Raw genomic sequence first — 16,006 nt, forward strand, 5'->3', positions numbered from 1 at the left:
GACAACTAGAATAGTGTTTTTAACTGGAGGGAAAATCTCTAGGAAGCCAGTTTAACGACCATGTCTGGACAGTCTTAGTCACTCACTCACTCACAACCACAGTGACTCAGACGGAGAGGAATATAGGAGAAGTGTAAACAGAGAACTTTCTTGCATTCATGTCACTCATGCCTTCCTAAAAAATTGAGAGCGAAAGCTAACTACAACAAACACTTAACGCTCCACCCACCACACCGTAGACACAGGGCTACTAACAGCACACACCTTATTTGCACTTGCGTCTCTTCTTCAATGAATCTGAGATTGAAATGCACGCCAATCTAAGATGCCTTTTACAATCTTGCATCATAGCTCAGTTTTCTGACTGACTTCCTTCTTCCTATTAATAAGTAATCTTGCAGAAACACACTGACCTTATCCTATTCTCTTCACAGAGAGAAACTAACTATCATTAGTTAATACAGCACCCACACCCGTGACCCCACACAGAGCAATGACGACAATGACTGTGAGCTAAGACGACGTTTACATGCATCAGTGGATGGGGGAGATTCAAGATATTCTGGCTAATAGCTGTTGCCACAATTACAAATAAAAAACTATTTAAACTTAAACAGCTTACACAATTTCACTGGGAATCCCATCAAGAAAAAGTAGATGCGCTCTACAAGTATAAAAAGAGTCTTCAGGAAAGAATAAATAGCAACTGTGATACTAAACAACAGGAGATGCATTCTCAAGTGTATACTCTCAAGTGTAATCATTTAAGACACTGAAGATGACTTAGACCCGAAAGCATGCATCTTGCCTCCGGTAAATCGAGACCATACACTCCAGAGTGCATTTTTTTCTGTTTACTTCCACACTTGGAGGCCCCCAGACCACCTATCCCCTACCTAATGGTACAGCATGAGGCGGCAGGCCCCTGAGGTTATTTCAGGATCTGTCCCTGGCGGCCGGCGGCCGGCTCGGTGGGTTTATGGCGCGTGGCAGGGCGACTGTGGGGAGAGGCTTCTGACGCTCCGGCCTTCGGATGACTGAGCACCGCCACTTGCCAGGGGTGAGTGAGCAGAGCAGCCTGCTAAACCCCTCAGAGCAGCCTCAGCACTTTCAGCCATTGTTTTCGGCCAGCCGAGACCCACCCTCGCAAACACACACAGACAGATAGACACACACACACACACACACACACACACACACACACACACACACACACACACACACACACACACACACACACACACACACACACACACACACACACAGAAAGTCACACTTCACGAAAATAATAATAATAAAAAAGAAATGGTGCTCAAATACCCAGAAGCAATGTGTATGCACAGGCAGACTCAAAGACGGACAGTCAAAACTTAGAACAGAATCAACACATTTTTCATGCACACATGCACAAATACAAACGCGACATCCATCCTCATTCACGCACACATAAACACACACAGTACGGACCCACACATACACACTCTCACACACTGTCTTCAGGTCAGGGTTAGTGTAGTGTAGTCGATTCTGTGCCAGTAGTGCTTATTGCTATACCAACATGTCCTTGTCGCCCTATACCTTGATTGTTTTCTTGTTTATATATATATTTTTATTCAATTGTGTGGTAGGGACAATGCATTTTTCATGGACATTAGTATAAACTATAAATACGAATGTAAAAAACGCCGGAGTTAGCATGACTGCTAATTTTCATCCGCTGTCCCTTGTTGTATGTGGCTGTGAATAGAAGCATCAGCTAAATGACTAAGTGTTAACAGAGGGAAGACAGGAATGGAATGTTGTTGGTGTGTTGCGGCTCATTCCCCTCTCTACCTCTACCTACCTTTAATTACTGTCATACTCTAGCACTATACATTTCTCAACTGCTACACTATTACATAACACATGGTTCCTGTTGCATATACAGTAGGCCCATGCTTTCACCAGAGCTTTTTCATTTTAACGGCCAGGCAGCGAGTGAGCGTGCGCGAAGCCAGCTCTGAGCTTGCGGCAGGGCAGTGGAAACTTACTCTGGCACTCGCCGCCTGCTGAGCGGAGCGGAGCGGAGCAGTGCTTGTGCTGCCTGCACGCCCAACCAATTGCAGGCGGGGGCACGGTGCTTCACACGCCTCCCGAGGTGCTCGTTCTCGACTGCCAAGGAGCAGAGGAGAGGAGAGCAGGGGTTAGGCCAGAACAGGCCAGAATAGGGCAGAGCGCAACACGGCAGGGCAGCTCTAATATCCCCCGGCTGCGAGGAGTGCAGTAGGCCTGACCAAAGAGGAGGACCAGGGAGCAGAAACGCGCTCGTCTCGTATCGCCGGCGTTCACAGGAGGCGAGGAGCAGAGCTGCGGTTAGCGCACTCCTGGAGATGATAACGCTGATGACTCTTCCAGAAAGCGTCCTCCTCTAAAGAGGACGGGCGGGGGCTGAGGGAGGAGTGGGGCGGTGGGGTTGGGGGCGGAGGATTTGGACGACGCATCAGGGCCGAATGGCCCCCAGATGTTGCCTCGCTCCGCTCTCATTTCCTGCCCGGGCCTCTTGTACGGCACAGCCATGCTAATGCCCCGGCTCTACGCTGCCAAGCGGGTAGTGCCACGTTTCACCAGATCAGCAGCAGCCACCACTGCCATAACTTTAGCGCCTGTTGATATCACACCTAACACTAACTCTGTTCTTGTTGTCATTCTCAATAGTGAAGTACCAAAGAGATTGTTACTGAAAGGACTGAGAACAAAGCAATGGTGAAGAGAGTGAGTCATGTTATGTGTGCGTGTGTGTGCGTGTCTGAGTGTGTGTGTGTGTGTGTGTGTGTGTGTGTGTGTCAGTGTATGTGTGTGTGTGTGTGTGTGTGTGTGTGTGTGGACGTGGGCGTGTGTGCGTGTGTGCACGTTTACATTTCACCTTAAAAGGCACAGCATGCTCTCAGTTCTCTCTCTGAAGGTTTCATTTTTCTCGCTCGTCTCAGAATGTGTGCTACAGCTATGCAGCCCAATGGAGCCCCTCAGAGGATCCATGTTGAGCGTGGTCTCTCTCTCACACACACACACACACACACACACACACACACACACACACACACACACACACACACACACACACACACACACACACACACACACATACACACACACACACACACACACACACACACACACACACACACACACACACTCACTGACACACAAACACCCCCTCCTGGTGCGGAATCTCCCTGGGCTCTCTACACTGTCATCTCACGGCCACAGCACAACCCACTGCGGCTTTTGACTGGGCTGGGATGGAGGCCCAGCTCACTGGCCTGGTTTGGGGGATTTGGGTTCTTGTGCGCGCCGCAGTGGAGAAGAAAGAACAAAACCATGATACTGGCTGTACTGGAGGGCTGCAGATCTGTTCTCAGGGCCCTGTGCCAGAAGTCCAATTTCCATGCATGGGATGTCTAATTAGAGGAAGGAATGTCACTACAAGTTCTTTTGTCAAGGCCCCAATGCACTGCATGACATATAACTGTAGGTGTACCATGTGCTGGACTCGGCAAACAAAGGGCAATAAATAAAACAACTCTGTTCTTTCAGTTCTTGAAATCTTTTTCAGTTATTTATTGTACATTCTCTGTTTTCCCTAAATGTTTTTTGCTTGTTTTCGGTGCTTACAAAAGTTGCTATGGAGATCTGGCAATGATCCACTTCCCTTTCATTCAAGGCCTGAATGGTTGATAGATACGCTCTGAAGCACAACCTCTACAGCAATTTGAGGCTCTTCCACTACAATTTCTCAGGAAATACAACAGAAAAAAAAAGACCATTTGGGCGCAGTTCAGACCTAAAATGTAGAGCAGGAGAGAAGGGTGAGAAGGGTTTTCCACTCACGTGGATCCTTCAAAGGTGTCCCGTGTGTCCAGTGAACAGGCTCATGCGCGAGCGGGGCTGCCTTGTCCCTCGTCCGCCTTGCGTTCGGTCAGTCGCCTGGGGCTCAGATGGGTCTGCTCGCCACGCCGTGTGCCGAGGAAGGACAGATCCCCGGTGCTGTCGTCCCCGTCCGCTGGCCAGGGCCTGGCGGCTGGCGTGTGGGCCCTTCTCTCGGCCCTCCAGTGGGGCGGAGGCGAGCTGGTGGAGCCGGCGAGGGATGGAAGAGGGAGCCCCACACTCTGGGACAGGCTCCTAAGCTCCGCCCCACGCTCCATGCTGGAGATTTTAGTCTTTAGCCGGGTGACCTCTGACTCCTGTGGCAGTAACATCAAAAAAGTCATGTAAGATAGACAGATAGATACTTTATTGATCCCCAAGGGGAAATCCGAGATATAAGCATATAGATCTGTTTATGCTTATAGATCCCTATGCTGGTGGTATTTAAGTGCTGTGGTAACCATATTACTGTGTTGCCCAAAATAATACAATGGAAGGTGGTTTGCTGGTCTATGATGGTTGACCAGCTAGACCAGCAAAACTTTTGCAAAAACATACCTTCAGCTGGTTCACCCAGCTTAAGATGATAACTCTTTGTTTGTTTTGTTTTGCTTGTTGTACCACCTCAAGTTGGTCATTTTAGTTGGTGTTGCTGGTCTACATTGCTGATTCAGCTGGCAATGCCAGCTTATGTTGGTCATTCTAGCAAACCAGCATGACCAACAATGTTAAAATGTGCAGGCCGGTCACCAGCATAACCATTTTACACCAGCTGTATCTTACACGACAGGCTGGTCACACCAGCATAATCAGCTTCCTCAGATGGTCACGCCTGCATATCCATCACCTGGTGGCCTAACCAGCTAAGACCAGCAAAGACCAGCAAGAGTGGGAAGAAAACCAGGACAGACCAGCTAAAGCTGGTTTCTAGGTGTTTTGTAGGTGTTTGTTTTCAGCAGGGAAGTTAGCTCACTGACACACAACACAGTGGCAAATTACTCACTGACCAGCAGAATGCCAAGAGGGCAAACACACATGTTTCATAAAAAGTGGACAATACTGTTGGTCATCTATGGCGTCTGATTGGAAGCAAACAAACATTTGTGTAAGGGGTTCTAGACTGCAGTTGGAGAAGCGTAAAGGACGATTAGCTCACTCAGCATTAGGCAATTACGGAAGCATCGCCTACAGACGTTCCGTTTTTATGCACACATTCCAGAGTTTTCTGGAAAAAACAGAAGTCTCTCTTCTCCTCAGGGAAGAGCACAGTAATAGAGGCTCTGTTTCTCAGTGGCCCTAAATTAGAGAGCCCATGCTTTCTGAATTAGTGTTTGGGACAGACTTAAACAGGCTATTCACTTCAAACCGTATGAAGCCAAGAACTTCAAAACCTCCAGGCTGCAGATTGAGTTAACCAACGTCTGAAAATCTAATTTGTTGTATCTGGTGGTGCATTCAATAAAATGTGATAAATATTTCACACAATGAAACTCTGAACAAGTTGATGGCTCACCCAACAAGCTATGCAAACGTGAGAAAGGCCACGGGCGGTCTGGCAATCTGGACATTCTGGAAAGGTCCAGAACAGCCGTCCAACATCCGTCAGCTTTGCTCAGTATGCTTCATCAGCCTAGCCAGTGTCTAGATCTCCAAATAAATATGCTTTACGTATGTCTATCAGTAGCCTATGTCTATGCAGTTTTTTTTATCCTAATGCAAAACACACAGGTTGTTGCTTCCTTATTGAATGACAAAGAATGAGTCTCATTGTCTACCTGTCTACATGTTTGCTACTACAACTTCCTACTTGCGAGGAATAGCTCTAACCCGAAGTCCATACACATATGGTACTATGATGGTACTACCACATAGACCAGGGCTTTGTATGTACAGTATGTGCAATGTCTGTTAGTCTTAATGAGATGAACAGACACTGAAGGCCATTTATTGGTAGCCCCCCTTTTACCATAATGGTATATGATGTCCCTGTTGCTTTAGGCTACTTATATGAATCAAGGCACAAGGCAAGATATTGGTAATTAATCACTATTTTGAATGTGATACTTTCACTTGCATAATTGTGAGACTGTATCATGATAGACAGCTGATGTGTGTGTGTGTGTGTGTGTGTGTGCATGCAAATAGTAGTGGGCCTATTTGGAAGAGCGTCCAGGCCAGGGCCTTTTTTAGTCCCAGTCCGCCCCTAAGAGCCTCTGTTCTAGGAGTCTCTGGCATTGCAGGAGGAACACACACAGTAACCAGACTAGGGCAGACATGGACCATTAGCTAGACATGTTTTGACATTTTGATGTTTTGATGAAAATGAATACTCGAATAAAAATGTTTGAGGTACTCTGCAGGCCTAAATTATGCCTTATCATTATCGATCAATCCAAGAGAAACTGGCGTTCCTGACTGACAACTGTGTCGTGAGCGTGCAGCTGTTATGGTGGTTAAGTCTGGTAAAGGTTAGAAAAGCAGCACACAGTGCCTCCAGCAGTTATAAAATATCTAGCTTACAATTTACTGTAAGCATCTCATTTACAGTGAGTCAAGTGATAACATGGGTACTGAACTGTCCATCAATGAAACAGTGAAGGGGAAATATATACAGGACATATAAAAGGAATGAGAGGGCAGATATCCTCAATGCAGGTCAATCAGGAATCCTCCATGGTTGTGGTTTTTACTGGAGTGTTTATAGCCATAAATCTCTCATGAAATAGGCAAGTAGCTCTAGCAATCTCTCAAAAGAGCACATTTTTCAACTGAACTGGGCTGACTCCAGACATTTCTGTGGGCTGAACATTTAATGGGAAAGTTTGCTCGGAAATGGTCAGTTGGACAGTTATTATCATCATAGTTTGACGGTTAAATGTGCTCGAGACCCAGAACGACCCGGAATCGGGGCTATTTCATGTGACAGCTCGCGCTGCTGCCGCGGGACTCCCACCTTGAGGAGCAGGGCCTCGCTGGTGCTGTGCAGGAGGTGCTCGCGGGCACCCAGCTCGGCCAGCAGGGCGGCGGCGTTGCGCTGGGCCTCGTCCAGCTGAGTGCGCGTCTGCTGCAGCTCTCGGCTCAGGAGCTCCTGGGAGCGGCGTAGCGTGCCGGACACACACTCCGAAGCCTTCGTCATCTCCGCCTGGCTCTCCTGCAGCACTGCCAGCTAGACGCCAGCACACACACACACACACACACACACACACACACACACACACACACACACACACACACACACACACACACACACACACACACACACACACACACACACACACACACAAACACACACACACACACACACAGTTAGGAACAATATTATTCATATTTTCTCTTGAGCAATGCTTGAAAATGACACTGCCCCATGTCAAAAGGTTGTAAAACAATGTGGGAGAAACATGGAATCAAAGTTTTCATCTTTTTAACATTTTTATAAAACAAAATGTTATGTCCAAAATTATTCGTATCATTTTTAAATAGTCATTGCATTCACAGGTCTCAAAATGGCTTTGTTCAAATTGATCCGTTAAAAAAGGTCAGAGTATGTGGAGCCACAAATGTTGACCATGCTCATATCTTCTGGCTATGTCCTGTCATTGTACAGTTTTGGGAAGAAGTGCACTTGATAATGGTCAATATCCTTGGTTATGAAATACCCAGATCTTGTATGGTACTGTATTTTGGTAATATAACAGGTGTTGTGATAAAGGCAGATAGATACCTATTCAAAATTCTGATAGCCGCCTGCAAAAAAGCAATTACTAAAAAATGGTACAAAGCAGATCCACCGATACCTGATGAATGGCTCAAGATAGTAGGTGATATATATGTAATGGAGGAGTTAACCCACAGGATTAGAGTACAAGAACCACAATGTGTAGAGAAATGGGTGAAATGGCACTTATTTACATGGCGACGATAGATAGTTAGATTTACTATCATCATTATCAGTATTATTATTTATTTGTAATATTATTTTTTAATGCACTTTTTTGTCTCAAATTATTATTGAGATAAAATGCAATCCAGAATGTTCTGTTTGTAATGTTTTCTTTGTTGTTTTGTTTTGTTTGTTTCTGTGTCTTTTGATTTTTGGTTTTTGATTATAAATGTATGGAAATATAAAAAATAAAGTATTAAAAAAAAAAAAAGGTCAGAGTGATGGCAAAGAATCCTCCCTGCATAGAATCATTGTGGAGAAATGAAGAGGCTTGGTAGGTAGTAGAACCATTCTGAGAGCTATGAAAGCAAATAACGATGTTTCCACTGATTATTCAAAGAGTATAAATCATCAAAAAGATGAAAACGCTTCTGTTTTGATTCAATGTTTCTACTACATTGTCTTACAAACTTTAACCATGTGGCAGTGTCATTTTCAGTCAGAACAAACATATTGATCAAGAGGAAATCAACATTAAATCAACATTTGCCAGGGGTATGAATCATTTTGCTCCTAACTCTGCATATACTGTATACATTAAAATATATACATGTAAAAATACTGACACACTCTCTCTCTCACACACACACACACACGCACACACACACACACACACACACACACACACACACACACACACACACTCATCCAGAACAGTATTAAAAAGGAGGGAAAAACACAAAAAAACAGAGCTCAGCAATATTGCCTCTCAATGTAAAACGCTGAAACATAATATCTAGGTTAAATTAGCATGTAATCAAGATTCTCATTTTCAAAGGAGCCATGAAAAATGAAACTTGAAACTTGCCCAAATTAGTTGCTGCGTCTGAACATTTTACATTCAAATAGGCTGCAATTGAGAACTGTTTCTTCAGTGTGCGCAGACATAACAACACGCAGACTGTTTGTTGTCTTGTTTTCTTGAGCCGTACTCTGAGGATGGGCTACGCACTACAGTCACCCAAAATGCACTTGGAGCCAGCGTGACTGCTGCAGCAGACCGGAGGCCTTTACAGGGCCGCCTAAAAGAGTTGCTCCATTACAGCACAGGCCTCGGATGTCTGACTGATGTCACACCACTTGTTTTACTCTTAAGCGGCGCAGAAATCAAATTGTGAGGAAACCGATAGGACAATTGCAGCTACTTCTTCAACGCAAATTACGTTCCTCGATCTCCTGAGATATGGGCCACGGCAAAGCAAACTCAGTTAACATGACGGTTTGATGTGAAAATGCTAGTTTGTGAATGCGCATCTTTGGAAGAGATAGTGGAAAATGGGGAGAGGCAATTACAGCCTGGATATGGGCCCTTCCTCTCACTTAGAGGTCATAAAAAACGTCTACACATCTTCCTCTCCACAGAGTAGGACTGTTCTGGTGACTGAACTGCATTTCTCTTACATAAATCCAATTACATTTTATTGACTTACATAGCAACCGCATCCTTACATTTGGGAGGAAATACTGAGTTGGCCCCGGAACAAAGAGTTTGGATAGCCTATTTGACTGGAAGCTCAAAGTTCTACTGCTGATGTAGGCTAGGCATTACATATAACATGGCATGGCTGTATTGAAACTGTATGCCTACTACTAAGCTGTGCAGATGCAAGTTCTATGGCTAGTGCTGCAGCTGTATGGCAGCAGGAAACCCAACAGCTTGTAGTGACATGTGCTGTAAGGTGTTTGGCCTGGACAAATGTCAGCCAACTCCTACCCATACTAGTTGGATCAGTTGGATCACTTTGCCGTGTAAGTGTTGTTCTTATAGTTTTAGGCCAATTCACACCAATCGGAAAGTTATTATAAATGATACAACGGCAACAACGCGGAACAACTTCACAAAAAAGAGTAGATCCACCGCCCTCCTGCAGCATTACATCTGGTGCATCAGACGAGAGAAGGGACCGTGTGTAGATATACTAAAAGTAAAAACTCGGAGCAGCACAGATGTACTGTAAACTGGATTTGAATTAAGGTGCACAAAGGGACTAACGTTTCGACGCGTAACAACGTGTTTGTGACCTGAGAATTTTTGCCAGAGGAGAGGCAGATAAATACTTGAAGACATACTAAAGAAGACCAGTGTCTGCACAGCATCAAAGACTGCAACTACAGTACAAAGCCTTGGGGCGTTGTCTGGGAAGTGGGCGCTGTCTGGTGCTCATCTCTGAGCTTGGTGGCTGTGTGGTGGTTGGTGTTTAGACTGCACCTCTGCCTGGTGCTCATCTCTGAGCTTGGTGGCTGTGTGGTGGTGGGTGTTTAGACTGCACCTCTGCCTGGTGCTGCCTCCTGGCTGCCTCCAGCTCCTGGGTGAGGGTGGCCACGGCCCCCTGCAGCCTCCTCTCGGTCTGGGCCGCCTGCTCCGCCGTCCTGGCCAGCTCCTCCTCCAGAAGCGTCACCTGAGACAGGCCAATAGGAGGGCTTATGGGCGGAGGTGTGAAATAATAACAATAATAATACCTCAAAGAATACCTCAACTACTTCATTAGATACCGGTAGTACAAATGCTTCACAAAGATTCACAATCCACTATCTGCTCTCAGATATTTCTTTAAGCACACAAAGCACCACTATCAACACACTTAATTTTGTTCCTGGACTCATATGAATACAAAGACAGTAACCACAAGTCATGTGAGAACAATCCACAACTAACTCCAGCAGCCAAGAGGAGCAGTGCAGGATTGTGTTGTTAACAGTGCTTAAGTGTGGGCTGGTGTTTAGTGAGGGGAGTAGGACCTTCTCCTGGCCCAGGGTGCTGCGCTCCTCAAGCTGCTCGACGAGGCTTTCGCAGCGGCTGCGCATCTCCTGCAGACCCTGGGCCGTCCGCTGGAGCTGCTCCCTGCACTCACGCAGCTGCTGGACATGAAGTAGGGCCTCCTAACACACACACACACACACACACACACACATATACACACAAAGAAACATACATTTAAATATACAGATACACACATTATGCCTTTAAAATATGCATGCAGACGTGTCACAAACGCAACATGTGGTGGGGGAGCACAACACAAGCTGCATGGTCTCTAGAAACACACACAATCACTCACGCACGCACGCACACACGCACAAACACACACACGCACACTCACACACACACATGCTGGGGTGTCACACGTGGGAAAGGGAGAGGAACTAAGCTACCACACAAGCTCACAGCAGCAAGCAGCTGGTTAATGTTCTGGCTGGTGAAGCAAACGCAAGGCTGACACCAAACGACATTATGAATGCTTATTATGCATTTCTGCAGTCAACGCAGTGTTACAATCCACGATTTGTTCAATTACTGGCTACTTTGTCATGTTCACAGGCAAACCCCACGTTGCATGTAGGAATTAAATGTTTGTGGAAGGCTTACAAGAACTGGCCAAGGGTTTTGTGGGAAACCATGGAGATGGAATGCTACAGTATTAGTGGGCTACGTAACATGACACCACCATGGAAAGTTTATTAGGGGTCTCAGCACTAAAGCTGGTCATTCTTGTCTGGTGATAAAAACAGCAGAGGGGAAATAGCCTAAGCACTTTTCGCAAATCCCCATATCCCAGACTCAAGGTTAAAGCAAGGATACTGCTAACGAGAGAACTGCATGCTATCCCCGACACTTAGCATTCAGCGCCTCGTATGTCAAACAATTACTGTCCACACACACTGTGGCAGACAGCATATTTATGATGCTGTCCCATTGTTTTCCACAAACAATTGTATAAAAACAGAGAAATGATCTAAGAGTGGTTGGCCTTGTGTTCTCTGTGCTTGTTTTGAGCGATGAACCGTTTCACAACAACAAGCTACTGACAGTGATGACTTTCGAAAATGTGTCGATTCCTCCCATTGCCTCCTCCTTCCTCTCAAAGCAAGCAAAAAGCAAAACAATAAATGTATTCAGTGCCATACAAAAATTTCAGGCACTTGTGAAAGAAAAACTAAATTCTGTTATATGAGAATGCTTGAAAAAATAATGATGCATAATGTCACATATAAAACAAAAAACATACAATGTGCAGTACACAATTTTTTTTTTTTTAAATCATATCACTATGCATACTCTCTAAGCAATCCTAAATTAGACTGGATTCTGCCAATTCTGAGCTAATTGCTTTTAGTTTTTCAATCAGAAGTGTGGTCTCAGATGTTTTGTGAAACAACTTAAGTGCCTAAAGCTTTTGCACAGTATGCCACACAAATCATGTCAATGCCACATACATGCACACACACACGCACACAAAACGTGTCCTTGGCTGAATCGGCAGCGGACCACCTTGAAAAGGATGCACTGGACGTTCATTGTCAGGAAATCGGTGTCCGCAACCGCTGTGTTGTTTGGGCCAGTGGTCAGAGGAAGCAGAGGGACCTGCTCTCTCCTCTCCCACTCTCTCCATCTCTCTAAGCCACACTGGGAGCAGCGTGCCAGAGCCTTCCCACAGCCAAATGTGTTTACTGTGCTCTCCCCACTGGGGCGATACTTCTGGGGATGGTGGGGTGGGAATAACGTGTTTGGACAATCTGATGAAACTAAGGGAAACAGTCTAGGGGGAATGGAGACCATTCATTCGCACGTCTCCATTTGGTGAGGGGACGGAGATTATTTTCCTGTTGCAAGGCGTGCTCTGTGGTGTAGGGGGTGTTATTGTGACAGAGCTAGATTGATTTCAGCGGGCCTCGCTCCTCCACAACTGTGTGGTTGGCATGGCGCTGAGAAGAGCAATAACATTAACGTTACCTCCTCCAGCGTCTCCTTCCCCTGCAGCTGGGCCCTGACCAGCTCCAACCGCTCGCTCAGGAACGCCACCTAGTGAACAGACAGCACAGACAACACAGACACCAGCGCCCCAAACCAGGGCTCGCTTAGCTTAACACACACAGCTCTGTCCACTCTGCGTGCGTGCGGTCGACAGGGCCTGTCGGGTGCGGAGTGGTCCACCCGACAGGCAAGGAAGGGGAGCAGACCTGCTTGTTGCGCTCGCTGAGCTCTCTCTCGGACCGCTCCGTGGCCTCCTGCAGGCTGAGCAGCTTCTGCTCCATGTCGGCGCGGTGCTCCTGGACGGCAGACTCCAGCTGGCTCAGCTGAAGGTGGAGAAGAGGCAACACAGGTGTCAGTAAGTAAGGCCTCCAAACATCTACTGTACTCTCTCTTGACACTTTTTAACCACCATTTCTTCAGGTTCACTAAAATTGCTCTGCTTGGTAGCACCAACCACATCAACCACCTTCATGAGCTTAAGTCACCTTTACTATGTCATGTTTGTATCTCTTTATAAAATGGGGTGTCGTATTATGCTGCTATATAGTATATGGTTTATATGCTATATAAAATGATATACACTGTAGCGCATCATATGTGGTTTAACATTTCATGATTTAACATAGCCTAGAAATCTAGACGCCCCTAGCGGCAGCGGCTAGATTTAACAGGTAATTCCTTTTCTAAAACAGCTTATACTGTAGCTTCATATGCATACAAAGTGGTTAAGTGCCTGCATCTGTGCATCTGTGTTTATTCAGCTGCAGACGTGCAGGTGGATTTATGGATTTATGTCACGATTACAGCATATTACACTTGCGTTACATAACATAGCACCGTATGGGGCGAGTGCATACAGAATGTGTGTGTGTCTATAGGTCTGTAGAGACCTGCAAGGCTTTCTGCTGGAGCTCATGCTGTTTGTCTTTCAGTTGTGTGTCCTTGTCCTTAACCTCCTCATTTCTCTGTTCCAACTCCTGTTGTGTTTCCCTTTAGGCACACACACGCACGCACGCACGCGCACACACACACACACACACGCACACACACACACACACACACACACACACACACACACACACACACACACACAGACAGACACATGTGCATATACATTTTAATGGCTTTATTTGGATCCTAAGACAGGGAAAAACTATAGATCCAAACATTGATGGATACACAAACACACACACACACACACACACACACACAAACACCCTTTTAAGCATATGCACACCCACATCCATAATATACACTGTACACATAGACTAGCAAAGGCAAGAAGATCAAACCAACCAAATCCACCTTCCTCTATACCCTTCTTGACACACCCAGGTAAAGCTACATCAGGAAATAAAACATTAAGGTCATTCATAATGAGATGCTATCCTGGAGTATTTAGCCACTGAGCCTCTATAAACAATATATAAGGATTTGAAAAAAACTGTAACATTTCAGATCAGCTTGCTGTAATGTCACACTTTTCTGAGTGTTTAGCCAACAGCCCTGAGTGAAGCTGATTATGTGAGCATCCCAGCGAGGGTGTGCGTCTGTCGGGGAGCAGGTGGCTGCCCGAGGCTGACTGATCTCACTGCTGATGGAGCTCTAGCAAAACAGCCTCTCGTTTAGCCTGACGAGAGACTCCGCCACAGGGAGTGAGAGAGACGGGGGGGTGGGGGGCGGGGGGGCAGGGTCGCGTAGGAACACGGAACCGACTGTTGAGAACACACCGGAACTCTGCCGTCTCCCTCTGGTTCCCTCGGGGGAGAGAGCGAGCGAGCATCACGAGCTTTCCCTCCAAGGACGCTGGCGGCGATAACACACCACAACGTTATCTTCCACAGTGTACCCCCGAAAATACCTCACTCGCATACTGGGCTATCTATCGATGTTCTTTTTTTAATCATACACCTTCATGGATAGATTGTGTTTACATACAGAGATGGGGCTTTTGACTTGTGTCTTCCCTTTCTCTGACTCGGGGTTGTGTGTGCGTTTTAAATACAAGCTTTAATAATAACCATGGCAACAAAGAGGAAGCGCCTGTTTGCTTTTTGTGTCACAAGGTCATGATCATCGCAAAAAAAATAGTCCACCACTTGCCCATAGGGTGCTTATGCAGACAGAGGCTTGTTTCTTCTCTTGCGACCAGACATAATGGATAGTGTCATATGCTGGCAGATGTTTGCAGGGAGAAGGGATTGAACAGAAATTGGGGGAGGGATCTCCGAAATGCTATAGGGATTGGGTAGAGACCTCGGGTTAACTCACTTTCATAAAAACAATATGAGAGACATGATCTTGGGGATCTGCTTGGCAAAATCCCCCAATATAATGGGTGAGGGCCCTCATGTTTTTGTTTCATAATGTATCAATTTGAGGGCTATCCCAAAATATAATGAAGTGGGTGCCCAATGCATGATCGCATGGATAATAGAGTGTGATAGGGCTGTTGCATATAGAAACCCTTTTGCCACCAATCACCATACAAGTGCACTGACACAATATGGGACAAAATGTGCAAAGATGACAAAGTGCTTCACCGCAAACAAAACAGTAACCTGCGGTTGTGTCTGATCTGACATGTTCTCCAGGGATGTCTTTGTTGTTTACCAGTGGCTGGTGCCTTTGTGCGGTAGAGTGCTGTTGTGCAAAAACAGACTTTGGCAGGAGAATAAATCAGTCCGATGTTTACCACACAGACATCAACCGCTATGCCACCTACTAAGGGAGGTGTCAAAGATAGCAAAGTGATGCTGACTGACGAAACATAACAAAAGCTCACAAACAGAAAACAACCATTTTCTTTAACGCTCATCACTTTTCCATTTCCAGGTCATTTTTTTTTACAAATACAGTTTTTATACCACTGGCATAAAACACACAAGACAAAAGATGCAGTGACAATAATAACAATACCCATCATTCAGAACACTAAAGAAAATAAAATCAATAAAGTAAGTTGAGGCTGAAGTTGAAAAGTATTGTCTGTCAACAGTAGTACCCCTAGAGACATATAGTATACTGTTTGTGGCTAGTACAGTGACAACAACTCAATCTGCTTGATATCTCAGTTGCATAATTGCTGATATGATTACGGTCTTCCCACAGGAACCCACAGCAGTACAGGAGGTCAGTTCGGGTCAGCTTCTCAGAGACACAACCGCAAAAGGGAAAACACGTGCACACACACACACACACAATCTAGGGCCTCCTCACATATCACTGCTTATACAGTACACACATACAGTATGCAGGACCAAGTCCATTTGAGTAATGATAAGTGGACAAAGGAGACATTCTTGTCAAAGAATTGTGCTGTGGAGGGAGTTCGTGGAGCTACTGAGAGTGTAAGCACACACCAGCAGCACCCAAAGACGCGATAGCATTTGCATGATGGAGATGTAGCG

At 45.8% G+C, this 16,006-nt stretch overlaps 1 protein-coding gene across 1 annotated transcript in view; it reads right to left on the minus strand.

Annotated features, from left to right (window-relative positions):
- Window positions 1–3,618: 3,618 nt before the first annotated feature.
- Window positions 3,619–16,006, minus strand: part of LOC134102402 (coiled-coil domain-containing protein 18-like) — a 36,871-nt gene continuing 24,483 nt past the window's right edge. The window contains exons 20-26 of the mRNA XM_062556494.1: window positions 13,487–13,586; window positions 12,803–12,919; window positions 12,576–12,644; window positions 10,583–10,723; window positions 10,114–10,242; window positions 6,857–7,069; window positions 3,619–4,220 (exon numbers count right to left, since the gene is read on the minus strand). Of these exons, the coding sequence (XP_062412478.1) occupies window positions 3,909–4,220; window positions 6,857–7,069; window positions 10,114–10,242; window positions 10,583–10,723; window positions 12,576–12,644; window positions 12,803–12,919; window positions 13,487–13,586 (1,081 nt within the window). The 3' untranslated portion in view covers window positions 3,619–3,908. The remainder of the gene's footprint in view (window positions 4,221–6,856; window positions 7,070–10,113; window positions 10,243–10,582; window positions 10,724–12,575; window positions 12,645–12,802; window positions 12,920–13,486; window positions 13,587–16,006) is intronic.

This window comes from Sardina pilchardus, chromosome 15 (assembly GCF_963854185.1).
Source record: "Sardina pilchardus chromosome 15, fSarPil1.1, whole genome shotgun sequence".
NCBI classification, from domain to species: Eukaryota; Metazoa; Chordata; class Actinopteri; order Clupeiformes; family Clupeidae; genus Sardina; species Sardina pilchardus.